Source organism: Patagioenas fasciata, chromosome 4 (assembly GCF_037038585.1).
Source record: "Patagioenas fasciata isolate bPatFas1 chromosome 4, bPatFas1.hap1, whole genome shotgun sequence".
Lineage (NCBI taxonomy): Eukaryota > Metazoa > Chordata > Aves > Columbiformes > Columbidae > Patagioenas > Patagioenas fasciata.
The window spans coordinates 62,504,405-62,531,731 of NC_092523.1; the positions used below are offsets into that span (position 1 = coordinate 62,504,405).

The window sequence follows — 27,327 nt, forward strand, 5'->3', positions numbered from 1 at the left end:
GAGCACACACAGAAACCTGCAAGACTGTCTTTTGATGTAACAAAGAAAGAAGTCCCACCTTCGGTGAAGTTAAAAGGTTTTCTTTCTGAACATGATGTGAGACTGGGAGAAGAGGAATGGAGAAGACTCTTCTAGGGTCTTTATATACATTCAAAGGTCAGTAATTCCTCGGTTTAGAACTGTTGTATCACTTCCCATTGTTCTGGAATCTGAAATGCTCCCAAACATGCCCTGAAGCATCAGGTGGGCACTTCAGATGCTTCAAAGCAACTCAAGAAAGCACTGACAGTAGTCCAAGTATTGTGACAGCCTGTCACAAAATTGGCACCCACACATACAGAAACTATAAACTCTTTTTCCTCACGTGTAGTTTTTTTACAGATTTTACCAGAAGTCATATCACTATTCCTAATACAACTACTGAAAGCAAGTGATAACCGTTTGTGGCAAAGCCAGTTTATTAGGTTTCTGGGATTGTGTCTTGCCCTCCCCCCAACACATACAAAATAACCCCACTTGACAATTTGGTAAAGTGAAAATACATATACAAAGTATTCAGTACTTTTGACACGAGTTTTGTGGGCAGAACATCACCACTGAAAGCCAGGAAGCATACTGAATCCTGCACTAATGACCACATCACTTTTATGCCAGAACCATTACAACATGCTTTGTGCTGAAGACAAAATTACATACTTAAACATCGTTTCCACACAATTTTAATGACATGAGGGCCCTTATTTACAGGTTGCAAATAACTCAAAGCCTAACAGATTTTTCAGATGGTTGATATCAAATTTAACAGTAACATTGTAGCTACATAATTTCCTTACCTCAACCCCCCCCAATCTGGCTGACTTTAGAATTCATTCTTTTTATGAAAAAAAACCCAAACAAAACAAAACAAAAAAACCAACCAAACAAAAAACAACAAAAAAAACCCCCCACAAACCAAAACAATAGAACATGTGCTGACATACACATACTTAAGAGGGATCCTTTTGAGAAAACGGATTAAGGAAATGAGTGAAAAACAAATCGTCCAAGAGGACTGTAAACCATATTTATTTACAAAAGTATACACATAAATTTAAGATTCTTTTCTTAGAAGAAAAAATCTTTTAAGATTAATCCATTTCTTAAAAAAAACATTAAGGACACTAAGTGTTAAAAAGCTGATTGTTTCTGAAAGGACTGTAAACCAAATTCTAGTCATGTAAGGTTCAGAGTGAATACAGAAGCTCCCTTTTACAAGTGTTTCATAAACAAAACTACTGTCACAGTTGTAGCAGCTTTATTCAGGAAAAAAAAATAATTTAGATTCTTTTTAAACATCTTAACCATGTTAGACCAAATTGCTCTTTCTAAAGCTAGAAAAAAGTCAATGCATCTTTCTTCTGTCAGTATAACTTGCAAAAGAATTACATGTCATTGACTGTAGTAGTTTAAATAATACTGGTTATCTCGTTTCAATAATTTGTTGCTAACATGATCACTAGGGTGGCAGCTTCTGAACTGCCCTTCCATTTAGTTTCCATTCAGCACCACACACTACACATTGCAAATAAAAAAAGTCTCCATTTTTACCTCAATTCCTTCAAAAACCAAGTCACAAAACGTTGTTTGACATGGCATATGAATGAAGTCACAGATTGCATTCTATGGCTTACATTTCTCTTTATGTAACTACATGCAGTCTAGCACCATTTTTATTACAGAACTTGACCTTCAGACAGAACTGAAATAAGATGGTTGCAACTATGAGAACGCCAGAGATGGTTCCAGAGGAGCAACTGCCCTCGTCTGACCCACTGCATTACCAATGTACAGCAGTAATGCCAAGGATGCCCGACCTACAGCCAATGACATTACACAGGCAGGTTTTAGCTCAAAAATCTGTAGCAGATGATGTACTTGGCAGATCTTCTCCACATTTCAAGACCTAATTCATTTTGTACTCAGAAGTATTTTAAGGAATTCTCATATTCCTAACATTTTGTCCTGAGCATTTCAATCCCTAAAATATGTTATCAAATTGGCTGTAAAAAGCTTTTTCAAGATATTTGAAAAACATTCATCGTCAATAAAATCCTCTGAAACCCCCATCTTTGCAAACCATTATGCTTTTGCCAACTTCATTCCATCTTTTATTTACTTAAGTGTTTTTACTTATCTTGGGACACTCAACTCAATTACAGTATCTTTATCAGTAATTCCTCATTGAATACTGACGTTTTAGTCAGGTCAGAGAAGTTATGAACAGTTATAGTCCCAAATTTACCCCAAATCCTATGCTACAGTACTTTTCGTAAGAAGGAATGCATAGTTTAGTTTCACATGATAATTATGAAAAATTAATGAAGTTTTAGGCATCAAATAATTGTCTAGAGGCAGGGACAAGCTGCCATGAAGAAACAGACAAAGTTTACAGTGGAATGGCAGGCCAAAAGCAGTTTGCACCTACACTGATAGCCCAAACTTTATCTGACAGTCCTGGGGTTTGTTTTTTGAAATAAAAAGGTACTTGCTTAGCAATTTGCTAGCAATTTCCTACCAGTCACCAAATAGTCCTTCAAACATCAAAAACCTCCCCGTTCACTGACCCAAAAATCAACCTGTCTGGCTGTCGCAAAACATTTTTTCCTACGTTATTTCAATGCAAGTAGCAACCAAAAAATGTTAGTAAACTGGCTTACTATTTATAACCTTACCACAAGTGATGAAAACTATCTCAGGCAGCAAGAGCTCATGTAGAATTGCTTTGTCAAAACTTCACTTGAAAGTTTACTTTTCCATATATTTATAGTGAAACTTCAGTAATTCTGAAAGTACAATTACAAAGTGCAAGAACATGAGATGAGAACATCTACACCAGAAAAAAAAATAAACACATTAAAGTGCCAAAGAGGTTCGCTATAATTGTTACCAAAACCTGGAACTTTGCCAAGATCATAATTTTGAAGCATCTGCAAACAAGACAAGGTGACAGCTGACAACAGAATGATTTAACACCAGCAGGTCACGGCAGGTTTTGGTTCAGGTTTTATATGTATTTCATCACGATCTGAGGGTTGACTAAGCATTAAGGGCTTGTGACTTTTAAGCTTGTGAGCCAGCGTCATAAATATGGCCTCCACATGGTCATTGTCATTGGGGTTTTTGGCAGAGGTTTCAAATAATGGCATACTGTGAGTATCAGCAAACTTCTGGGCCAAGTCCGTAGGTACCTGAATAGCACTTCTCAGGTCACACTTATTTCCAACAAGAATCCGTGGTATATCATTGGCAAGAAGGTGTTGTTTGCATTCCTCTATCCATGACGGCAGACTGTGAAAACTGGCAATGTTTGTCATATCGTACACAAACACAACAGCATGTACATTCCTGTAATAGTGCTGTACCATGCTCTTTCTGAAGCGCTCCTGGCCTGCCGTATCCCAGAGCTGGATCTGAAAAAGGAAAGACAACGAGAGAGAAAAAAAGTTATTGCTCATGTTGAAAATAACACAAATCACCTGTAGCTAAGGAAGTCACACAATCACAGAAGTCCACTCCTCTGAATTAATCCCACTGATAAGCTTGTGCTGAAGAAAACTGTTGCTCTTACGCAGTATCACCAATTTTCGCTTTCTAAGCTGCTCATAACTGAAGCTAGGAAGCAATTATGATGCAATTTGATCACAAATATGACCTTGTGAGAGTTTATTGAAGCACGTATTTTGTAAGATTTTTTTACACAAATACTGAAGTCTTGCCAATACCCCTTTTATTTGAAGAACATGTATTTCACAGCACAACTCCTGGCTTACATGATTTTTATTGCCAAAAATAACATCATCTTCCTCAAACTTTTGTTCTTAGCACAAAGTTAACTGCCTATTGTCTTACTCTGTAATAGGAAGAAATCAAATAATGCGTATGTAACAATAACATCAACAAGGACAGGACAAAGAAATCTTTCTCTGCAGTGTATCCCTTGGAATTAAACTCTCCTATGACAAACCTGTAACTTAAGCTTATTTAACACTTAAACTAGGACCATACTGTGGGTTTGTAGTATCAAAGCATGCATAAAAGTGAAAATAAATAAATAAAGTAATGCATACATAAAAAATCATGCATAAACTTCCTTTTAGCTTAATATAATGCTCATGTTACCAACTATGCATCGTTCTGTCCCAAAGAGACTGAAAATATTTGCTTGAAGCTTAGTCAGCATAATGGATTAAAAAAAAAAAAAATCAGAACTGAAAGATTTCAAACTTCTCAGGTCCAGATTAAAACAAAACAAGCTTTGAAGCACAAGTGAATGTAAACAATAGTTAAAGTCTGAAATGCATGAATCATCTTGGTACAATGGAAGCTTGGAGTCCTCTGATGTGCAGAGTACACTACAGAATTGTGCACTTACTGGGCACGGTGATATTTTAACAAATTTGCCCTCCAGAAGACATGGGACTACACTACACAGAAGTCAGAGCCAGTGCACCTTTACACCAGGTTACCTGTACAGGGAAATACACTGGTATGTGGCTCTGTCACACACACCTTAGTGATGGTGTTATTATAACACTGACAGACAACATTTGATTCCTTGGGTGAAAGCTGAGTCCCAGTTTCCTGCCCATCCTGCACAGCTGAGCCCTGACTGCTGAGGCAGTTTGGTTAATACTTCAGCTTTTAACTTTTGAGCAGGAAACGTCAGAAAGAAATGTTTCCTCCCTGGGAATGAAAGGAGTTTATTTTCAGATTCAGAATTCATGGAATATTAAATGTTCCGTGAATGATGAAGGTTCACTTAAAATTCAGTCTGTTGCCATGAAAGGTGCAGCCAATACCTTGATTAAATTGTTCTCCCATTACCATAGTTCTGCATTCCTTTGATCCAAATGTTTCTGTAAAACTTATTTAGAAATTGCGAGTGTCTTGAAAGTTGCCTCGTTTATCATTTTACCAGTGACTCTGGGCAGGGGGACGAAACCCAAATGCCAGGGTTTTCTTGCTTGATGGCAAGAAGCTAAGATGCATCACTGATAGAGAGGAAGATTACAGTATCACATCCTTTTTTTTTTTTTTTTATAAAGCTGTAAGAGTAAAAATAGGGTGAAACTCAACACAAGCAGATGCAAAGTCTTGGTAACAGTGACTAACAATAAACACTTTTCTATAACTGTAAGACTGATCAGCTTGGAAATTATTAAAACAGATGATGATCCAGATACACAAGTCAATCATAGGACATTATGAATCACCAGCATGATAGAGAAGGAAAAAGAGTAAACGAAGTTTCAGGATGATGTGACTTTTTCTGCAATATTATGTTCAACTGTGATCACCCATCCTCAAGAAAAATTCAGACTGGAGCAGGCAGAAATGGCAGTTACTGGTTTCATCGGGGGAACTGAGAATTTACATGAGAACATCAGAACAGCTTGGTTCCTGTAGTCTAGTCCAGTTACCTGCAGCTTCTGACTCACAGACTTATAAAGATCCACGTCCTGCTTCTGAAAGATTATTAAGTACTGCTTTATTAAGATCATTAAGAAAAGCAAGGCAAGTCACCCTAGCCCCTGATTGCACGAAATGGTAGGCAGTTGCAATCCACCTCATTTCAGAGCAAATACTCACTTTTTGCCAACTGTATTATACTGTAAACACAATTGACTGCATTTCCATGGTCTGTTAAGGAAGTCTAGACAATCAGATTAAATACAGGCACCTAAGTGTGGGCAACATTCATTCACCTACCCAGGTAATAGATACTTTTAGATCCATGCACTTATAAAACATTATAAAGTCAGGAAACTTGTGGAAAATTTTCATTAATGTGGAATTTGTCAAATTAAAGAGAGAATAAAGAAGCACAGCCTGAGGTAATCCTTATGTTCCAATAACATGTTAAGGACTCACTATATATAATCTTGGAAAATGCTTTACCAAATTATTTAAAGAGGAAGCTCATTTTCACAGGCAGATGTGAGCTTGTACTTCTCTCCCCCCCTCATTCTGAGAGCAGAAATCAGTCATGCTTCAGTTAAGCACAGATCCGCATATGTATTGCCAACCTTGGGTAGAGAAGGGGCAACTATATTAAAAACTTGTGTATCTTCCAAGCTTAGATTAAACTATAGTTCCTCCTAATTTTTATCTATATGCACCTTTCAAGCTTGAAGGGTATTATCTCAAATTCAAAATGTTTGTATTCTTGACATGGAATCATTTGTACTGAGAGGCAAATCCTTCCCCAAGATTGAAAGTTTCACACTTCAGAGGTTTCTTTTTTTCCTCTTACCAGGTGAACTTGAAGAGACCATTCAATTTCTGCCCCCCCCCAATATTTGCCCTACTGAAAAACAGCACTGAAAATGTTCACGTTAATAGATGTGCAGTGATAAATTAAGATTATTATTTCATTATTATTTCAATACTATCCATCTTCAAGGGAGCACAATTTTATAATAGCCCTTTAAAATGTGTGATTTGAAAAATTGGTTTAACAGTATAATCCAGCTAATAAAACCGTGGACAGAATCACTTTGTCACACGCCCTAGGAAAGACAAACAGTACTTAAATATATCAACTCAGCTATCACCTCCTACCTTCTGACTCCTTTTTGTGGATCCAGAAAAGCTGTTTTCTAAACAAGGACTCCCTTAGCATGCATGGCTTATAACACACTGGTAAAAACATAACTGGCCTTTAAAAAAAGACAAAATTGTAAACTATGTCTCCTCTTACAAGATGAGGGAAAAAAAACCTGAAGAGCTCCAAGGTCGGGAACGTGATGTTAAGATTTTCTTCTTTGAATTTCGTTTGCATCCTTTGCTCTTTTAATGTAGGTCAGTAAACAGTGACATCATTGTTTTCTTTGATTTTCAATGCTTACATCAATTTAGAAAAAGGACGACTGAGAATGCAAAAAAATAATTTGTTGAAAATATCAATACATTCATCACATCTAGGCATATTTCATATGAAGCTGTTAGCCCACTATACGAGGTACAAAGGAATACCCGTGTCCCTATGTCCTGGAATTCCGCAGAATTCCTGTTTGGGAGAGCCCATGCAAGAAGAACTCTGCTTGTGTTCCTGCCAGTGACACAGCGTTTTTCCAGCTGCAAGAGAAACGCTCAGTACTGTGGCAGCACAATAATGACCATCCAGCTGGCTGGGGGAAGGGAAAAGAGAGAAGACACTACTTTATAATCTCCTTCAACGCAAGAGGAAAAATTCCTCTGCTCAGCAAGCCCTTCAGGGCACAGCAAGAACAGCAGTAAATTGGTTCATCCATCCAAGCTTCTCTTTTTCCTGGTTCAACAGGCATTGCTGGAGCTCACTGCTACAAGTGAGAAAGGTAAAGGTGAGAGGGGTGGTAAAACCAAAAAACTGGTGCATACTTGATGACGCACAGCATCCTCCTAAGAGATAGCGTCCTGGCCATAATGATAAAGTTTATTCCTTCTAAAGCTGAGACAGAACATCTGGGAAAATAACGTGCCTCTGAAGATCCTCCTTTGGTTCTCCGCCTCCCTCAACCAGAACTGTATATTCAACAGGTAATATTCTCAGCAAAACAGCCTACCACAACATACATAACGAAATGGCACAATAATTTGTGTGAAGCATCTCAGAACTGTGTATTAGACTACATTCTTCTTCACTTTTCTCCAGCAAAAGCCAGGCATAACCCGGAAGTGGTGAAAATATCAGTCGATAAGTACGGACAAGAAGGTACAACCCCTCAGGAGGTTTTCTCCCCAGTCATGGACAGCAGTATATCAGGGAGTGCAGAATCTCAGCTATCAGCCAAATAAGTGGTTTTATAAAGGAAAAGAATAACTGAGACTCTTACTCATTTTTCTTTTTTAGTTAAAAAGAAGGAAATCGGGTGAAAAAAAACCACAAGAGAATGAAAGTAAATGGACTTACACACCCTCTGCAATTTCCTTAATGAGTAAGCAAGAAAGAACTATAGCTTTCAGCTACATGACTGCAAGCTATGAAGTACAATTCCAAAACTACTGTTATTCCCTTTTTCTACGCAGTATTAAACTTGGTCATAGAAACAAACCCTAACACAGAAGTAGAATGGGATTCTGTTTAAAACCATGCTACTCCTAGTAAACAGCATTTGTAAGCAGCCAGTGGTCTAAACTGAAAATGACTATTAGGATCCTCACTAGCACTACCAGGCAGATCAGGTACATTTTACATACTTTTAAAATTTGCTGTACAGTGCAAAGACAGCAAAAGAGCATTTTTTCCTCCCATTCAATTTTTCACTAAATTTAATTTTGAGGACTAAGCTTTAGCTAAACCTATAATCAGACTAAAAAACAATGTTCAAATGTGAGGTAGGTATCCAATCTGTCACTGTCCAGTTCTGTATCACATTGCCCTAAACATGAAGTAATCTTAAGAGAACCCTAAAAAAAGATAACTTGCAAGATGTTGCCATCACTGATACAGTAGTTCACTCCTGAACAATGTTCAGTTTCTTAATGGGACATAATTCATTATTTTCAATAGCTTCACCCTAAACTTTTGCTTTGAAAATATCTGATTTTTGAAACTGATTCTAATGCCCTAGTCTTTTTCTTCTACCTTCGCTTGTCTGAAGTTGTCTTTCTGATTTATTTTTGCATGACAAATGTAATTTATTTTTTAAAGTATTTCAGATTTTTGTGATAGTAATTCTTTTAACATTTTTAAAGCAAAATGCTTTGTAACCATGGCATCTGCACAGCTTTGTGGATTTGAAGGTTAAACCAACTAAATATGATCCTTAATAAACACAGAAGCAGAACTTCGGGAGGCAACAAGCTGCACCGGCAACACTAAAATACTTGAAAATAATACACCTACCTAGAAGTCCATTTAAAGGAGACTTTATTGATTAACACAAGCCAAAAGCTGCACAAAGATTTGGCCTATGCCAGAAATTTTTCATTGAAACCTATCTAGTAACTACGTTTCCAATAGGACCAAGGCAAAATAGTTTTAAAGTTGCGCAGCAGACACAGCAGAAGCTCCTGGCTGTGTGACACAACCACACTGAACTCCTGGGGTCCGGAGGTGTGACGTGTGCAGCACCATGCTTACAAGTGGCACAGTGCCAAGGAAGCTTGGGTTGTTCGGTCCTCCCGCCAGCCGTGTGCCAGTGTGGCAGCTGCATATCCCCCTGAGATGCGGAGCCTTCAATGGGGCAGCTGATGGCTCTTTTAGCATCTTTTGTGCCTCACTGTGCCTGTCCCCAGTACACACCTAGGGTGGCACCAAGGTGCTGACTGTCTCATCCTCCCCTACCCTGGGGCAGGGTGACTTCATCTCCACCAGCTGGGGGGGGGCAGGAGAGGTGGGACCCTCAGTCAATTGACAGGGTCCTTAAAGGGACCCTAAGTCAATTGACAGGGTCGTTAACAGAAGAGGTGCCCAGAGTACCTGCAAAGCTTTTGGACCATGTCGTCATGCCCACAGCCACATCCGACCAGACTATAAAACAGGGTCTCCACCGAAGACCCCCTTTGGAGTGGTCTTGGAGCAGCAGGTGTGTGAACTGGAGCCCTTTCCTTCGACTGGGACACCACCTCAGGAGACTTCCCGGGACTGAGAGTGCCTCACCTCCTCGTCTGGGTGAGTGGTAATCTACTGGATATATCCTTGAATGAGCCCTTGCCCAGCCCAGGTGTATGATTATTTCTTGTGGGTACCCTGGAGTCAGAGGGTTTGTTTCTTGTGAGTGTGTGCATGCACACTATGGATCCTCATTATTCTTACCTTGCTGTACCCCAATAATCTCAACTGATATCCAAACCTGTATTTTACGTTGTCTGAGTGCTAACTAATTGTATACACCCTGTTTCTGGTCGGTTTATTGGCTGCGCTTTTCTGGCCAGAATAAAGTCGGGTTTGGAACTTGCTGTCTGCCTAAAACTGACTTTGGGGTGCCTCTGTGACAGCGGGGGCTGCCCACTGGTGCGCTGTTCAGGGGCCTGTCACCCGCCAGCACCCGCGTCTCCCCCGCCTCTCCCTGCCGCTGCCTACAGGATGCCAGAGCCCTCCGTCGGGCTGGGGCTGCTCCCTCCTGCCAGCCCCTGGGGCCCGGAGGGTGCAGACCCCAGGCCGGGCAGAGCGAGCCGGGCGGAGGCCGGCAGCGGGTCGGTCGGAGGCCAGCGGCGGCCGCGCTCCCGAGCGGGCGGTCTCGGCCGGGGCTGGCAGGGCCGAGGCCGGGGTGCGGCGGTACCTTGATGCGCTCGCCGTCGATGGTGACGGCGCGCTCGCGGAAGTCCACGCCGATGGTGGCCTCGGTGCGCTGTGGGAAGCGGCCGGCGCAGAAGCGGTAGGTGAGACACGTCTTGCCCACGTTGGAGTCCCCGATGACGATGATCTTGAAGATGCGGGAGCGGGCAGGGGGCAGCCCGCCGGTGAGCGCGCCGCTGCCCGTCAGGCTCAGCTCCAGCGAGGACTCCAGGTCGGCCGCTGCGGCCATCATCGTTCCGCGAGCCCGGGCGGACGGGGACGCGGCTGCGGCCGGGCAGGGACCGCGGGCTCCTCCTCCTCCTCCCGCCCGCGCGCCGAGGCCCGTTAACCGCCGCGGCCCGGAAACCAACAGCCGCCCGCCGCGCGCGCTCCCGGCAGCGCCGCGCCACGTCACATCACGCCTGGTCCCGCCCACCAGCTGGCGGCGGCGCGGGGAGATCTCGCGGGAGCGCGGCCCTGCCGGTTCCTCCGCCAATCACCGGGCGCCGGCTGACACGCGCACGGACGGTGGCACGGTGTCAATCACAGAATGTCAAGGATTGGAGGGGACCTCGAAAGATCATCCAGTCCAATCCCCCTGCCGGAGCAGGAACACCCAGATGAGGTTACACAGGAAGGTGTCCAGGCGGGTTTGAATGTCTTCTGAGAAGGAGACTCCACAACCTCCCTGGGCAGCCTGTTCCAGTGCTCCCTCACCCTCACTGAGAAGTTTCTTCTCAGATGGAACCTCTTGTGTTCCAGTTTGAACCCATTACCCTTTGTCCTTCCATTGGTTGTCACCGAGAAGAGCCTGGCTCCATCCTCATGACACTCACCCCTTACATATTTATAAACATTAATGAGTCACCCCTCAGTCTCCTCCAAGCTAAAGAGCCCCAGTGTCAGGGCCTGAGGCACTGGGGCTGTGCTTTGCAGACAGACAGGGCGAATGGGCGCCCGTGTCCCTGCTTTTCTAGCAGTAACTCCGGCACCAATGGTGCGTGGGGAAGCGGGGTGTCCCTGCACACCCAGCCAGACCCCACAGGGGAAGCGGAATGGCCTGTCCTCCCCTCATGTGCCTGAGGGGCACCCGCGCTGGGTGGTGGCGTTTGTAAAGCATTTGCATCGATGGATAAAGACAAAAGGCCCAACTGGAGCGCCCGAAACAGGAAGAGGAAGGCTGCAGTCACAAGGGGTTGTTTTTAATTGTGGGTAAAAAATCCTGCACTAATGCAGTGAGTCAGCCAGTGGCATGAGCCAGTTAGATGAAAAATAATTTAACCTCTACAACAAAAAGCAAATGTCAATTGTGGCAAAGAACAGACCTGTTACCCTAGTGGTGGGTCCCTGGTTTGGAAACTGATGGGTGAGCCAGGATTCCTCCGATTTGGATCAGATACCTAATAATAGCCATTGGGAGCCCTCTTTATCCTGTGACCTACGTCCCTCTGGCTGCTTAGGCCTTCTGCCTGCACAAATCCGATCAGAAATGATCTGTGGATCATTGCTCCCTGTAGAGCAACTGTCAAGTGGTTGAAGGATAGTGCTTTGAGCAGCCTCTCATTGCTCAGATATGGAAACAATAGGCTAGATCAGAAAAACAACAATAAAAACACACAAACCCAAATCATCCTGGGTGCAGAGAAACTTTCCTTATAGCCTGGGCAGAGCAGTTAGTGTCCATCTCAGAGTGTAATGTAAAAAAACAAACAAAAACGGTTCAGACTGTATTGAAACCTGGTGCCCTCAGAAAGGAGCCACTTACTACAGTCAACACAGCACTCCAGAGAGTGTTTAGGTCTTAGCCCTTGTTATTCCCTTTTCCCCCTCCCTTGGACCAACCTAATTCAAGGCTGTAGAAGAGTGTCTCCACCTGTAGCCCCCTCCTGAGACAAGATGCCTTAATTTTTGCTGTCAAATTATTCTGTCAAGGAGGAGGAGTAATTTTTCTCTGGTCACAGGAAGACGAGGAGGTTGTGCCACCCTTAGATTCCTGCTGTCTCTCCTGCAGAACTGCTCATTTTTGCAGCCAGAATGGAAAATGTGTTTTGCTGAGGAGAAGGACCACAAGTGTGTCTCTATATATAGACCTTATGGTTAAAGAGGTGGGGAAATCCTAATTCTAGTGGGGGGTGCTCTGATTTGGGGTCTGGCTAGCATGCTAAAATGAGGGTTCAAACAGCTGTTGGGAAGGGTCTGCCAGCAGCTCACATAACTCAGTGTGGTGTGGGTTACACCAAGAGTGCCAAAGCGAGTTATAATTACACCTGAGCTCTTCAGCAGCTCTGAATATCTTTTATTTCAACGAGGAAGGGAGGTGGTCAGTAGGTCAAGAGAGGTTCTCCTTCCCCTCTACTCTGCCCTGGTGAGACCACACCTGGAATATTGTGTCCAGTTCTGGGCCCCTCAGTTCAAGAAGGACAGGGAACTGCTGGAGAGTCCAGCACAGGGCAGCAAAGATGATGAAGGGAGTGGAGCACCTCCCTTATGAGGAAAGGCTAAGGGAGCTGGGTCTCTTTAGCTTGGAGAAGAGGAGACTGAGGGGTGACCTCATTAATGTTTACAAATATATAAAGGGTGAGTGTCACAAGGATGGAGCCAGGCTCTTCTCGGTGACAGCCAATGGTAAGACAAGGGGTAATGGGTTCAAATTGAAACACAAGAGGTTCCTCTTAAATTTGAGAAGAAACTTCTTCTCAGTGAGGGTGAGGGAGCACTGGAACAGGCTGCCCAGGGAGGTTGTGGAGTCTCCTTCTCTGGAGACATTCAAAACCCGCCTGGACGTCTTCCTGTGTAAACTCATCTGGGTGTTCCTGCTCCGGCAGGGGGATTGGACTGGATGATCTTTCGAGGTCCCTTCCAATCCCTAACATTCTGTGATTCTGTGTGACTCTTTAAATGGCAGAATCTACGCACCATCTAGTGGCCAATCGCGTTCTTAATCCTTAGATTTTTATACTCTGCTAATTTTACACAGACACCCCCAACACCCTTCCTGTGACTTTGCCTCTAAAAACTGTCAGCAGCTGCCTCAGTTTCTATTTTGTTAGCCCTAAGACAGGCAGAACTGTCTTCACAGGGATGCACTTGGAGACAGCTGGCCCCTGGAAGAATGGACTTGGAGGGAACACCACCTGAGAGCCCCCATCTGCTGACGCTCCTGTTGCAGAGGGACTATCTAAGATTTTGCTCAGGGATCTGAGTACAAGTGCTCTTTACTTAAAAGAATTCAGGCTTCTTTCAGGGGAGAAGACAAAATCTCATGTGCAGCTAACGAAGCTCCTTCACTTAGAGGGGTGGTACTCAGTGTTTGCCCACTCCTCTCGCAGCAGCGTCTTAGCTTGAGCTGCTGAAAGTACATGTGTGGGTTTTAACTGTCCTTGCTCAATTTGCCTATTAACTCCAGCCATGAGAATTTCTCATCAGCCTTAATAAATCAGTAAGAAACCAGTGATTTGGCACAAATCTCTTTGCAAATTCTACGTAAAGAGAAGGAGGATCGTACAGTTCCTTGGAGTTTCTCAGCAGTGAAGCAGTAGGCTACAAGGCTAGATCTTCTTAATTAGATATGGGTTTAAAAATGACGGCTAATGCCGTAACTCCGATTGAGGGTGATCTCAGGAGAATCTTTTGGGCTTAAGTCACTTTTACATGAGCTATTTCTGTGTAGTACTGGAAATTTCATCACTTCTGATATATATATGTAGTGATCAAGATGTTGATTAGATCATTATACTTCATCCAGCATGGACTATTTCTGGATGTGCTTTTCTAATATTGGAGAGTAGCAAATCTAGTTGAATTTATCTATAGTAACATTATAAATTAAAAATGCTTCTTGCTATACAAGCATTTGAAAAAGCTTTTGTTTTTATTCTTTCGCAAGGACAAGTTCTTTTAATATGCTATTTGGATGTGTTCAGTGAATGAATGCACAAGAGCCTAAGTTCACAGTTATTTTTTTTAGCAGATGTAGAAGTCTCTAAGGAAGGGGATTCTGAAAATAGTTGCAAGTCTCTGAACTTGCTCAGCATTTCAATAATAGTTATTTCCATCTTCCCTTGAAGACATATTTTAACTTGTCAGTCCCATGAAAAGGAAAACTGTTCGATATCCAAAAATTATGTCTGCTGGGTTTTAAGCTAAGGAACAAATCAGGAAAAAAAGTGTAAGTCTAAGCCTGTCTCATGTAGCTGCTTGTGCTCTGAAGGGATCGAAAACTTTCCACGTGCATCCCTTTGATCCTGGTAGTTTATTGACAGGCAGTTGGAAAATGCTTTAATGTTTCTACAGATATACTGTACTACTGCCTTCTGAATTCCTCTGGGAGCTTTGTCCTTTTGTGCGAGGCCTCACATACTCCATTTTTTTTTTCAGGGAAAAGTCCTGTAGGTTTGCAAGGAAAAGTTCTACCACTGCAAGACTTGACTCTGAAAGTCTAAGAAGAGTTTGACCTCCCATTAAATTAAATTTACGCCAAAACACCGATGGCAGAAATGTTGCAGCAACAAAGGACAGCTTTTAGAAGGTAGCAGTTAAGGACCCTGTACGTTGGTTTCTTAGAGCAGACTGAAAAAGCAAGTATTGATATACCGTGCTGAAATCACAAAGCCAAATGTTTAATCTGTCTTTGCATTGAAATAAAGTTTTGACATGGTTGTTTTTACTGCCAGTTACTGGAATGTGACTTTCTCATTCACTTCTGTCCCCTTGTTCTTGTCAAAACTATAAAACTAAAAGCCTTAACGAAAATTAGAGGAATAAAAGTATATCCATTTCTGGCTTGTGCTTGGATTTTATTCTCATTGTGTGCCTGATGAGGGATTGGGGATTTAATGTTCAGATCAGTGTTTTTTTAGGTTGTCTGGATAATAACAGGCTTCATCCACTGGGCACAGCATCATCTTCTTAGTCTGATGGGCACCTTCCATCCCCTGCCATGAGAATCTGCCAAACACGGGCAGAGAAAAACTGGACCTTTAGTCCTAAAGGCGGCACCTGCAGCTTTACAAGCGGTGGATTAACAGGAGGACCCACTTGACATCTCAGCTCATGGGAACCGGAATTACTGTGAGACTGGGTCTGCAGTGCTCGAAACACTGCTTGGCCATCTGGGTCTGGACAGAAATGTCGTGCAGCTCTTGGATGACAGTGACTGAAACAACAAGCCATTTGGCCTATCAAGATAGCTGAGGCGATAACCAAATCACTTCCATGCCAAAAGGCTGCCCAGAGACAGGGGCTCTCAGCGCACCCCAAACCTGCACAGACCTTGTCCCTGCGTCCCCGCTGCGGCGCTGGGCGTTCCCTCTGCCTTGCTGGGCTGGATCACCCCCAGGAGACCAGAAAACCCAGCGAGGTCATCGTGACAAGAGGGGTGCAGATGGCACCAGCAGACAGCAAATCTCTTCCGAAGGGTTTTGACCTGTCATGCTGTGTTAAACCCAGAGCCGTGTCCTCGCGTTCTCTCTCCCTGTGATTGTACACGCTGTGCTCGAGGGCTTTCTGCGTCTCACAGCAGCGGTGCAGAAAGGTTTGTCAAATGTCACAAAGCTTCTATATTTGCCTGTCTGCACCATGGCCTCCAATATAAATCATTCCCAGGCAGCAAACAAATCCAGTTGTACTGCGCTCTGCCAACAATCTGCCCGCGTGTGTAAGCTCCAAATTGAAGACCTTGATCCCCAGGACTTGCTTTGATGTGAGGATGTAGCATACGTTTTATTTTCTGGCAACAGGTTTTTCTTAAACAGTATGATATCAGAGTGTGGTTTTGTTAATTATTTCTTCAAGAATAAGATTTCCTCCTTTTCGCAGGCTCTTATTTGCTATCAAGGACATAGTCCTACACACATTTTAATTAAAACATTGAATAAAAAAAATCCTACCTATCAAGAAAACAGAACCATCTCCGCTTCAATCCCTTTTGGTGAAATCCTGCTTACCTTGGTATCAACATCAGTTTTATTTTCAGTAAGAATAAGATTAGGGGTTCCTGTAAAATTAGCATTACCTTTATAAACAGCAAACCCTTCCTCCTGCCCCCCAAAATCCCAGCACATTGCAACTAGTATTGGTCATTTGTTTCCACGCAGAGACTGGAAAGACCCAACAGGCTCTAATGACTAACCCGGCTCTTTCCCAGTGTCACGGTCACACAGCTGCGCTGAAGTACCACTCCAAGGACATCTCCTTCAAAAGAACAGCCGTCTTCAAGGTGTCAGACACACAAATCTGCTTGTTAAGAGGACTACATGTGAATATTAGGATATTAGAAGGAAATACTGTAATGTATTTACACTACTGGAAATACTATGATCTCACCATAAAGAATAATTTATAATGTGCATAGAAAAACAAACAAACAACAAACCAAACAAGAACAAAAAAAACCCAGATGGAACCCATGCATCTGATAATATTGTTGACACAGGAACGAGGCAAAAGCTGTATTTCCCTGGTGGTCTGCGAAGATGTCCCTTCTGCTAATGTGTTTTTAAGTTTCCTGCTGTATTCAGAGCTCCTACTTGTATTTATTCCAGTGGTGTCAGCTTTTCTTTTGCCGTTTCTTAAAACCCAGCAGCAGCCTGTGCCTACAGACATGACTCACAGCTCCGCACTCGCATCCTTCACTCCCCTGGTCCCAGCCTACCTGCAGCACAAGGCTTTTCCTCCACTCAGGGTAAGCTGAGGCCACCATACGTTGCTTACATAGCACACACGTGGTGTTGTACCTGTCAACAAGCTACAACAGGTCTGCCCGGCGTTCCTGTCTCCCTCGTGCTCTGTGGCTTTGAGGGAAAGGCAGAATAAAACTATTAGAAGAGACACTGGTAACCAGAGAAGTGAAGAAGCCTTGCTCTCCCTCCATGATTCATGCTAACCTAACCAGCTGGTGTCAGCTTTTGAAATGCAGTCATGCACTACTGATGGAAAACAAACAAACAAACAGGAATAAAAAAAGAGGGATACACAGCGGATTTACCCAGTTTTAAAGCGATTTGGGGTCAGGTAGTTGGGGGAAAAGGCGAAGCAAGACCAGACTGCATGAAAAATACTTTGTTGTCACAGTACGCTTGTCAGGAACTGAATTACTGAGGGTGATTCTTTCCTGTTTTTCCTACCAAGTGAACCTGCAAAAGGGAGTTTTTAAGAAATACTTTTATGGTTGATTATATTATTTTTCCTTAAAAAACATGTTAATTGGGTCAATTGTGGCAAGTATAAGAATCAAGGGCTAAAATCCCAGTTTATCTTCTGTAGGTTATGCAATGTGAATAAACTACAAAATGGGGGGAAAAGATTACATTCTGATTGAGGTCTTTGGCCAAGAAAGGTTGGACCAGATGATCCTAGATCCAGTTATATTTCATTAAGACAGTTGTTGATGTTGCAAGTGAAGTGAGATGCAGAATTATGAAGAGTGGGTGACGCCTACAAGAAAAGAAAAATGCTTGAAATACATGAAGTAAACAGCCAGAAACCAACATATTCTTAAAACTTTATAAAAATACTTCTAGATGTAAAAGACAGCTGCAAGAAGAATTAGCAGATAATTAATAAAGTAGTTTAATATATTATGACGAGTGCCTGGTTTTAAGTTTTGTATATTTGTGCTAAAATCATGCAAAGTCTATCCAGTGAAACAGCTGTTCCTGCTCTCAGGGACTGGTACGACACCTCTGTGGAGCTCTTAGAAGAATGAAGCGATGGCTCTTGGTTTTGAGAAGTTCAAGAAAAAATGCCAAACACTGCAAGGTCCTGGAAAAGCCATCCCAGGCCCACAGTGTGCACGCACTTACCACTGAAGGGCCAGTCTTACTGCATGAACCACCAAACAGCCCCATGTTTCCTCCCCTTTTATTTTTCCCTAAGTAAAGAGCATTTACGTATCCCTTGTGTTAGCTGCAGAGAGGTTTTGTCTTCCTGTTGCTGTGTGTGAGACCTTCCAAATGGTGTCCAGAAGTGCAGCGACAAGGTGGGGAGATCCTTCGTACCTGATGGAACGGAGAGGCATGGATGAAAAACAAGTCCTGACAGATTTCTGCAAACAAAATGATGTATGAACTACCAGGTTACCTTGGCTCCTCATAAACCTCTTGTGCTCTAAGTCCTTTTGTAGACTATCCCAAGGTGCTCTTTGCAGGAAAGGAAGGGTTGAATTTGAAAGAAGTTCAAGGCAGGCAAAGAAGTTCAACCCAGTGCGAACGCCCTTCCCCTCTCACAAAAGAAAATGAAATTACTGGGGAGAAGGGATGCTATTTTCTGGTAGGGTACTATCTATGCAAAGCAACCCTTACAGCAACAAGCTTCCCTCTCACATCTAAACAGGTGAATTTTAGGATATTGCTGCAATCACTTCAGTATCTCAACCCCACCCCAGGTACTTTAACAAAGTACAGAACCTGCAAATTGCCAGAGCCCTTTGTGCTTGCTGTAGACAGCGTTAATCAGAACTGATATTCACTACTCATGGTAGTTACAAACAGTTTTTTCCAGGTAATCTTAACTGCTAAGGTCACAAACACAGTGCAGGTGCTGTGCCAGCTGCTAGCTTGTTCTTCTGCTCCAGTTTGTCAGTGTTACCTATTATTTTGTGTGCTGAGCGATTAGAACCACAAGTTGCCCAGGGAGGCTGGGTCAGGAAAGCCTCGTGGGTGGGGAACAGAAGGCTACTGAGATTTTTGGTTTTTTCCTCCTCAAACCAGATTTGAGGAAAAGAACACATGCAATCTTCATTCAGCTTGCCTCTCAAAACCCATTTTTATCCAATCCATTAGTAAGAGCATTTTCCAAATCCCTGTCTCAGGTCTTTGTAGCCTGAAAGAGCAAAAGACCTTTTTATATGTATGTACAACTAGCTTGCAGGGTAGAACAGAGAACTGCCTGCCCACGCGGTTCCTTCCCAGCCTGACTCCAAAGGGAGCTGCGGCTTTTCCCTACTGATCTTTGCCCTTTTGCCAGACCCCCACCCAATTTACAGCCCATCAGTGTGGAAGGAGATGACCAGGAATTAAGGAAACTAGTCAAGGGATTGTTTATTACGAAGCTGTTAGGCATCTGAGGAGGACGCTGAACCCTACAAGGAAACAATAGTACTCATTTACAAACAGAACTCAGCATTTTTATTCATTGATTGACTTCCTGCCAGTTTTGATATTTGCTACCACCAGAGAAGAGCGTAAAAACACAGTACAACATTGTTAACCAGTTAGGAAGGCTGGAAGGGAAAGCAAATCCCAGTACAATTGCAAGTAACTTGGTGGAGTTAATAATTAAGATTTTTGAACGGATCCGCAATGAAGCAATAAATATGCTGCTGCACTGAACCAACAACAGGACTTTCACTAAGTTTGTGGTTTATTGCATTACAGTTTAAAACTAAACATTACCCAGCATCATATAGCTCTTCACCAACCAGGTAAGTGACACTTTTTCGTGTTATATGCTAAATGGCTAAAATTATGTAGTAGCTGAACTAGACTAGGACAAGTAGAGGTAGATATTGAATGGGCAGTGCCAGGCAGAAATAAAATGTCGTAAAAGTACTTTTTGCCTTTTGTTATGAACAGTTAGCAGATGTGACATTTTCAATTAAAACAACAAACACCTTAGGAAAGCTATTCTAAGATGCTTTGGATTTTCTAGTAATATTTCTCTTGCAATATTCTTACAAACCCTTATGATATGGTCCCTTGTAAACTGGACAGTCTTTGCCCTCCAAGTTTTCTGCCCTGATTTACTTAAGACCAACATACAAAGCTAGAATCTTTGTGAACGTACTATTATTTGCTTGTACCAATCAAAGTAATACACATTTACAGCTTCCTTGGCACGGGAAGACTGTATTTATAGTATTTACAGCTTCAGTAATCTTTCTAGTAATGAAAAAGCTATTTTATACTTAATCTAAAATGGAATTTCTATTATGCCACCTTCTTATAACTCACTTCAGTCTCCTTTTGCCAAGCTGCTGTATCAATTGCTCCTTGCCATTCTCACCACTGGCTCTATGCTCTTGGGAAGAGTCTCTGCCCAAGACGAGCATTGAAACTGGTGTTTGTAGACTGCAGCTTGAATTTCCAGAAAATATAACCATAACAACACGACTGTTAGTTTTGTCAAAGCGTACGCCCTTTGCTCCCTACAACATCCAAGAACAGTTCATTACTTGAACACTCTTGGAGACAAGAGCAATCATTTTCCTCCATCTGGAACAGCTTTCATTAATGAACTTACAGACTGCTCAGTTCCTTACTGGTATTACTAATCATACTACATTTGCATTGTTTTCCTCCGCAGAATCCCAGAGCAGTATGTTACAAGACAAGCATAACTCTTACTTCCACTTAGTTTGAGCTGGTTTACATTATCGCTTAGGTAGAAACCACATTTTCAGAGCAAACTTTATTAGGGGGAAAGATGGGGAAACACTTCAAAGCCAGCTAGCGACCCAGTACAGAACACTTAGAAAAACATTTAAAGCAATCATGGAAAAAAAAAAAAAAAAGGAAAAAGAAAACAATTTTAATTTGGGTATATTGAGCTTGATTAGTCTGTCAAGTGGTTTTGTTATGTTAGTGGCACACGTTCGAAGTGCAGCTGTGGTGTACATGATGCTGGCACTGCAGGAACGATGGCACTGCTGCCCAAGCCCTCAAAGGCATTGCGTTGGACAAAGATCTTGAGTTTTTTATATGTGAACTTGCTCACATGATGGTATCTGCACCTCTGGTTTCTCAGGCCTGATCTCACCCTACTCTTATCAGTCTTTTCTTTCTAGAAAGACAACTCTATCTAGCTGAAAAATAAGGTGTTACACTGACTTCCAGGGTCTACTGTACAGCCGGAGCACCTCCAGACCTGGAAAAGCAAATGAAAGCAAACACTAAAGGAAGCTGTAACAGGCTAATTAAACACACCTCACCCGGCCCTAGAGAGCTCACTGAGAAACTTGGAATGTTCTCCCTACGCTAGGAGAAAAACTCGGTGACAAACTCCACTCTGTGTTCTGGCTGACACACCACACATCAGGGCACGATTCCTCCCCTACAAACATAGAGGCATTAAGACCTCTACTGGAAAAAACCCAACACAATAACTGCAGAAGAATATAGAAGCTTTTAAGGCATTTAAGATGCAAAGAAATAAAGAGAGTTACTGAATAGATTATTTTGAGGCTATTTTACCTGTTTGTTCACATGTGTGAATGCTCTGGTTTCCAAATGGGAAAGGCGAGTACCTCACCTATCGTCTTGGGGCAACCAACCACGTTTGGTTACTTGCAATTTAAGTCCACTTCTGACTCTGGCTTTGCTTTATGCAATGTGCATTTGCACCATCTACACTACGTAGGGAAAAACTGTTTGAACATTTCTTCCCAGGAAAGATCCATGGCATATATCATCACCAGTGGCTCCACCGATGGTGAAAAATCATGAAGAATTGCACCAAATCATGTCACCAGTAAGCTGATGTTCTGGGTCACTCAGCCCATGACTGCAATCCCTCCTCACCTGCTCTGGCAGCCGACCACCAGCCATTACAATTTGGGGTCTCGGCATGCAAAGGAGTTTCCCTTGTAGCACAGCACTCCCTGCCACCGCTTTACCAGACCCTTTGCATTGGACTGGAACTTCATTTCCAGCTCTTAAAAACTCCTCCTCAGATGTCAGCATTGCATCTAACAGGAGAGGTGCCAAGATGAAAGAATAACAATTCCTTTGCTGATCGAAGAACCTCCTCCTTCAGGTAAAGTCTTGACTTAAATTTCATTTCCTGGGACTGCAGTCTTCTGAAAGGGGATGAGGAACCGCTTTAATCCGAAAGCAACATCTCTGAAGCACTGTGGATGCCTTTCAGCAAAGTTACAATGAAGTGTCTTTGGGGAAATCACAACAGATGTGTAGACAGAGGCTTCTGGAAGGCCCACAGAAATATTCTTTCCCACTTGCATAATGGAAGATAACAAGTAACTTCTTGCTTTTTGTTCATCTATTTCAACACAAAAACAGGCAGTGAAAAAGGAAATAATCCCATTTATAGGAAGCACCCAAAAACCAGAATTTGGGGAAAAAAAATTGCTTGACGCAATTCACAATCTGTTAAAAAGAGTGAGCACTCATCTGCCTCCAGCTAAGCATCAGAAGCCAAGGAAACAGCAGCAATACTCAGGGGCAAGGCCAAAAGCTCATAGCTCTTGTAGGCAAAGTTGAAACATCTTCAGTGTTTGCAGAAGACATGCAGTCCAAGTATCTCAGGCTGCAGAAAAGACTGAGATCTAGACATAAATACCAGAGTCAATTAAAGGCTCTATAGGTATTCTAGTCCCTAAAAGCCCAGCAGATTAAATATACAAATATAGCAACACAACTTACATTTCCGACATGAACTACACCGCAAAAATACACAAGGATAGCCTAACCATGAAAAATAAAGTGGTGCTGAATATACGAGAAACAAAAACCTGTTCATCTGACAGTTAAAAAACTACAAACCCTGACAATTCTTCCTGGATTTCTTAACTGTATGTGTCAATCACTGAATTCCATGATGTGGAAGAGGAAGGCTGCGTATCCACACGACAGATACTCTGTAACTGAACTCCTGCAGCAAAGAAGGCACTCACTTTATAAGCTGTAGTTTATTTTCTGCTCTGTTTTATATGATGAGCCTATTAAAAAAACCACATTTGTGCACTTATCTATATTATTAACACAGTAGACTTGTAGACTGAAGCTTGACTTGGAAAATAAAATTCAACATAACATTGGTGGAACTGAAAAGCCAAGTAGTAAAGCATTCTGTGTTATAGGACTTCCCAGACATTCAGTATTTACATACAAAGCATTTGCACTTTATAGTCAACAACCACCCATCAGCAGTGACATTATTAGCGCAACTGGACAGCACAGTAAGCCAACCCTGAGCTGTACTCTAATGAACCCATTCATTTTCAAAGTACAACAGAGATTGGTTTAAATATTCACACAATTGTTTTTCAAAACGTTTTATTGCATTATATTTGGTACCTTATGTTTGACAAAGGAAATTACATCTGTAACTGCAGGAATAAGAAGCTGGTCTGTTATTGAAAAAAAATCTTGGGCCCCTTAAAAGTTACAAAGTCTTGGGCTTGCCTGAAACAACTGAGCAAGAAATATATTCTTAGAAATGTAGGGCTTCAAGTATTACAAACCTGTGACACTGTGGAAAAGTTCCAGAGGTATCTAAACTGCAGCACTTTTTATTTTCTGCATAACGTGAACAAGGCCTGCTGAGGTTTTAAACTATTAGTCTCTTGATCAGTCAAAATGGTAGTCAGGAGTTCTCCTCTTTGCAACTTCAAGTCATAGTATGTTCTCATTTTGTTTTCACTCTACGTGAAAAATGCATGCTATCTTTCTAATTAGTTGGTGCCACATCACAGTGCATAATTTTATTTGGTTCTTGCATTACAGTTTTAAAAAGTTTGGCCAACCTGCACGGATAGGTTTATCTCAAGAACAGCAACGGTGATTCTCCCCACCCCTCCCCCAAGTTTAATTCAAAGAGAGAGCGAGTTTTAACTGGTTCCTTCCGTTAAAAACTGTGGTGCAAGAACACCAAACTGATCGTGTACAGTGAATTTCAGAGACACAACAAGCTTATTGAACACACTATGTTTCTTAATTCTGCTTGATATCCGTATGTCCCAGCATCCGCAACATAACACGTATGCTGTGGGTTTCTCTGCATATTCTGATTCACATTGCATACTTCCTATGGACAGAGTCATCCCTGCATCAAAATCAGTCAGATGCTAAAGCCCCATCAACTCTTTGTGCTCAGTGAAAGAATCCAGTGCTAAAACAGCATTTTCGCTGTCTGAGATAACAGTAATCTCACAAGACAAATTTAAAGTAATATTTCTGCCACACACCTGCTCCAAGGGCTATACGCCTCCAGATTTCATATAAATTAGTTTAAAAACATGGGTAGGTAGGTAAGGAGAAAGGTTTTTTCTTCTTCAATTTTAGCAGCTTTTAATTTTTAAGAAACCGAACAACCTATACTCAGTAATATGTTAGATATTTTATATATATATTTTGTCAGCAGGATAAAAAAAAATGTAAAACTATTTGAAGGCAACATTTTTTTTTCCTTCCGTTCTCTGCAAGTTAGAACAATTCAGCAGGTGCGTGACAAAAATATTATACACCAGATACGGTCCAATGTCATTTTTTTCCAATAAAGTTGTTCATATTTCATTGGCCAGTTCTTCAGGTTCTGCAGAACTATCTCCATTAACTGTGATCTTCATATCGTCTTCATATCCAGGGGGCATGAAAGCCAAAGCATAAGGGAAAAGCTTATGACAATTTGCTCTGTACGTTTCAGATGCTTCTTTACAGTCTCCAAGGCTACCGTCACATAAAGCTTCTAATACCTCCATACAAGTCTAATTAAAGAGAAAAATAAAGAGGTGTTATGGCTTCTTAAACACTGATCTGAGCACTCACAAAACAGAAATATGACACTACAAAGAAAACAAACAAATGATTCTTACTAGTTGGCAACCAAGGATCAGGCTTACTTGCAACTAAATATGTTTTTTGGGTTTGTGGTTCATCATCCCTTGTCCCCCCAGCCTTGGGATACACTGAATATTTCAGCATAACTGTTAGTGTTCACAAATAAAAACAATGAATCCAGAATATATACTATGGTTTCTTAATAATGGTTTTTGTGAACATGCTTTCAGATAGAATTGGAAGAACTGTGGAATATAATTAAAATGTAGAAATAGCATCAGCTGAATAACCATAATTCGATGTGATAACATTTCTGGTAGGAAAAAAGTATCATTTTTACATTTAAGTATATGTGACTTTCTGGTGTGTCTGTAAGTAGAGAATTGAACCAAATTACTCAGATATTATCACATCCTTCGAGTATATCTGCAGTTTCATATCCTTTTTTTTTCTTTTCATGATTTAGAAGAGAAAAAGGAGATTTCCTGTGGTTATTTTTTTTTTCAACTTGCATTCCAAACATGAGAAATCAACCCACTAAGCTTCACTAAAGCCCAACAGCATTTAACATCCTTCCACGTTAGGTATGCCAGTATGAGCATAGTAAGCTAGCCTTTTTCCACTCTTCTGACATTTACTTTGGCTTTTATTTGTTCTGTGTATTGAGATTAACTGCCCTGTCCTCCTGCTATGGGGTTATGAAGTTCTCTTCAACAACCCTTTTCCCCCACATTAGCTCTTTATGACACTGGCATCCACAGAAGGTCAAATATATGTAGATTTATGCCTCCAATGTGCCCTGAGGCAGCTGGTCTCTACTAAAAATGTAACGATAAATTTGATCTCTTTGCACATGAGAATGCCTTTCAACAAATGCCCAGACTCCTTCAGATTCTCATCTTGTTAGGGCACTTTCAACTTCCCACCTAAAAGTTCAACAGAACTCCAACTCTTACTTTATATTGGCACTGAGAATGCTTAAGTTGAACTTTTTCAGTTTTACCACAATGCTGGATATGTGATTTTTATACACCTCTGAGTCAGCAAATGCTTCTTGCAGCCCTACCAAGACAAGACCTCTCTAAACAACTACATATTTTTGGTTAAATTTTAATCTTTCCCTAGTCCAATGCCCAGAATCCCCTGCTCTCAAGCAAAAAAAAAATCAGCTAACAAGGTAAAACAAATGATGTTGAGGGCAATTTAATTTTTGTTTTCTAAATCTATTGATAATCTATCTTAAGCTTCTTGAGACTGTTCAAACAGTAAAAAACAGTTTATAAAAAATGCTAAGTATATAAAAGACATGACTTTGTGTCCCATAAGCAGATCTGCTAGAGAAACGATCTGAGTATTTAACATCCTAAGCAAGTTCATAAATCTTGGTAAATTGTCTTTCGTTGTCTCTTTTTCCCCTCTGTTTTTCCAAAAATTCTACTGTGAACTTAAAATCATTTCCAATTAAAGTTCTGTTGAACCCAGTATATTTCCAAAGGGGTGTTTTTTGGAAAATACCTATTTTTGCCCACAAAAGAATAATTTTACCAAAAGGTTCACTAATTTTACTTGCAATAGATCAAAAAAATCCTTGAATGCCCAGACATAAAGAACACAAAGAAATAAAGTGCCAGGGGAACTAAGAGAAACAAAACATCCTGAAGCTTGCACAGTCTGCCAAGAAATCTCTCTAATACTTAATTAAACATGCTGGACACTCTTACAGTAATGCCAAAGGAAACTGTTTGACTGGGATACAGAAATAGTTCTAAATAGACTACAGAAAAAATAAAGGATGCTTTATTCCTGCTCTACTTTGCCAGGTAAGGTTCTGCCAGTGTACAGTCACAGGAAGAACTATCCATGTTTATTAATTAGTTATTTAAGTACATACGAAGGCCAAAAGGTGCATTTGCACCTTTTATTAAAACTAAGGTAAGTCACACAGCTTGCAGAGGAATGAATACGGAAAGCCTTGGGATAACCTGAGCCACTCTTTAGTCAATCTTTTTCTTGTGAACAGTTGCTTGTGCAACAACTAAAGCTCGGACAGACCCCAACCTTTTATATTGGGGAGCTTTAGCATCTTTTGCCATGACAATTCCCTTCTGTTTAATAAGCTGTCCCATTTGCTGCAGCAATAACACCATTTCTGCTGCTAGCTATTGTCATATTCTGACAAAACTAAATTAATTTAAACGTGTGAAAAGGACATTAAACAGTTCTGTTCAGATGAACCTGATACTCCTTTCTCTCACATGACAACCCAACCTCACTACCATAAGGCACAGCAATCACTTCAGCTTCCTTTTAACTCCATAATTTTCATAAAGCTTCATAGATACAGCAGAAGTTGTTGGTCACAATTTGTAAATGTGTGTTACCTGAAGATTTCTGTTAATGAGGGATTCATCCAGGGTCATTGCCAGCTCCACTGCTCTTTTCTGACTGGAAGGATCTAAATAGTACATCATTTTGGCAGCTACAGGAGAAAAAATAAGCTTCATCACCCAGTGGATGACTAAAAACATCTTCTATACAAACATCAAACAGTGATAACATGACTAAGGGGGGATA

The 27,327-nt window shown here is 41.5% G+C and overlaps 2 protein-coding genes across 3 annotated transcripts in view; both read right to left on the reverse strand.

Annotated features, from left to right (window-relative positions):
• Nucleotides 1-434: 434 nt before the first annotated feature.
• On the reverse strand, nucleotides 435-10,646 carry RAB33B (RAB33B, member RAS oncogene family). Its single transcript, XM_065837375.2, has 2 exons — nucleotides 10,245-10,646; nucleotides 435-3,449 (listed from the first exon to the last, which is right to left on the reverse strand). The coding sequence occupies exons 1-2, from the start codon at nucleotides 10,491-10,493 to the stop codon at nucleotides 3,006-3,008; spliced, it is 693 nt and encodes a 230-aa protein (XP_065693447.1). The 5' UTR covers nucleotides 10,494-10,646; the 3' UTR covers nucleotides 435-3,005.
• Nucleotides 10,647-23,233: 12,587 nt separating this feature from the next.
• Nucleotides 23,234-27,327, reverse strand: part of NAA15 (N-alpha-acetyltransferase 15, NatA auxiliary subunit) — a 40,569-nt gene continuing 36,475 nt past the window's right edge. For both annotated transcript variants that reach the window (XM_065836271.2, XM_065836272.2), the window contains exons 19-20: nucleotides 27,135-27,232; nucleotides 23,234-24,680 (exon numbers count right to left, since the gene is read on the reverse strand). In XM_065836271.2, the coding sequence (XP_065692343.1) occupies nucleotides 24,480-24,680; nucleotides 27,135-27,232 (299 nt within the window). In that variant the 3' untranslated portion in view covers nucleotides 23,234-24,479. The remainder of the gene's footprint in view (nucleotides 24,681-27,134; nucleotides 27,233-27,327) is intronic.

Bases quoted from the DNA above. Each gene is read 5' to 3' on its own strand.
- RAB33B (XM_065837375.2), bottom strand. From the start codon at position 10,493: ATGATGGCCGCAGCGGCCGACCTGGAGTCCTCGCTGGAGCTGAGCCTG. The intron at 3,450-10,244 runs GTACCGCCGCAC...TTCCTTTTTCAG, and splicing joins TCGACGGCGAGCGCATCAAG to ATCCAGCTCTGGGATACGGC.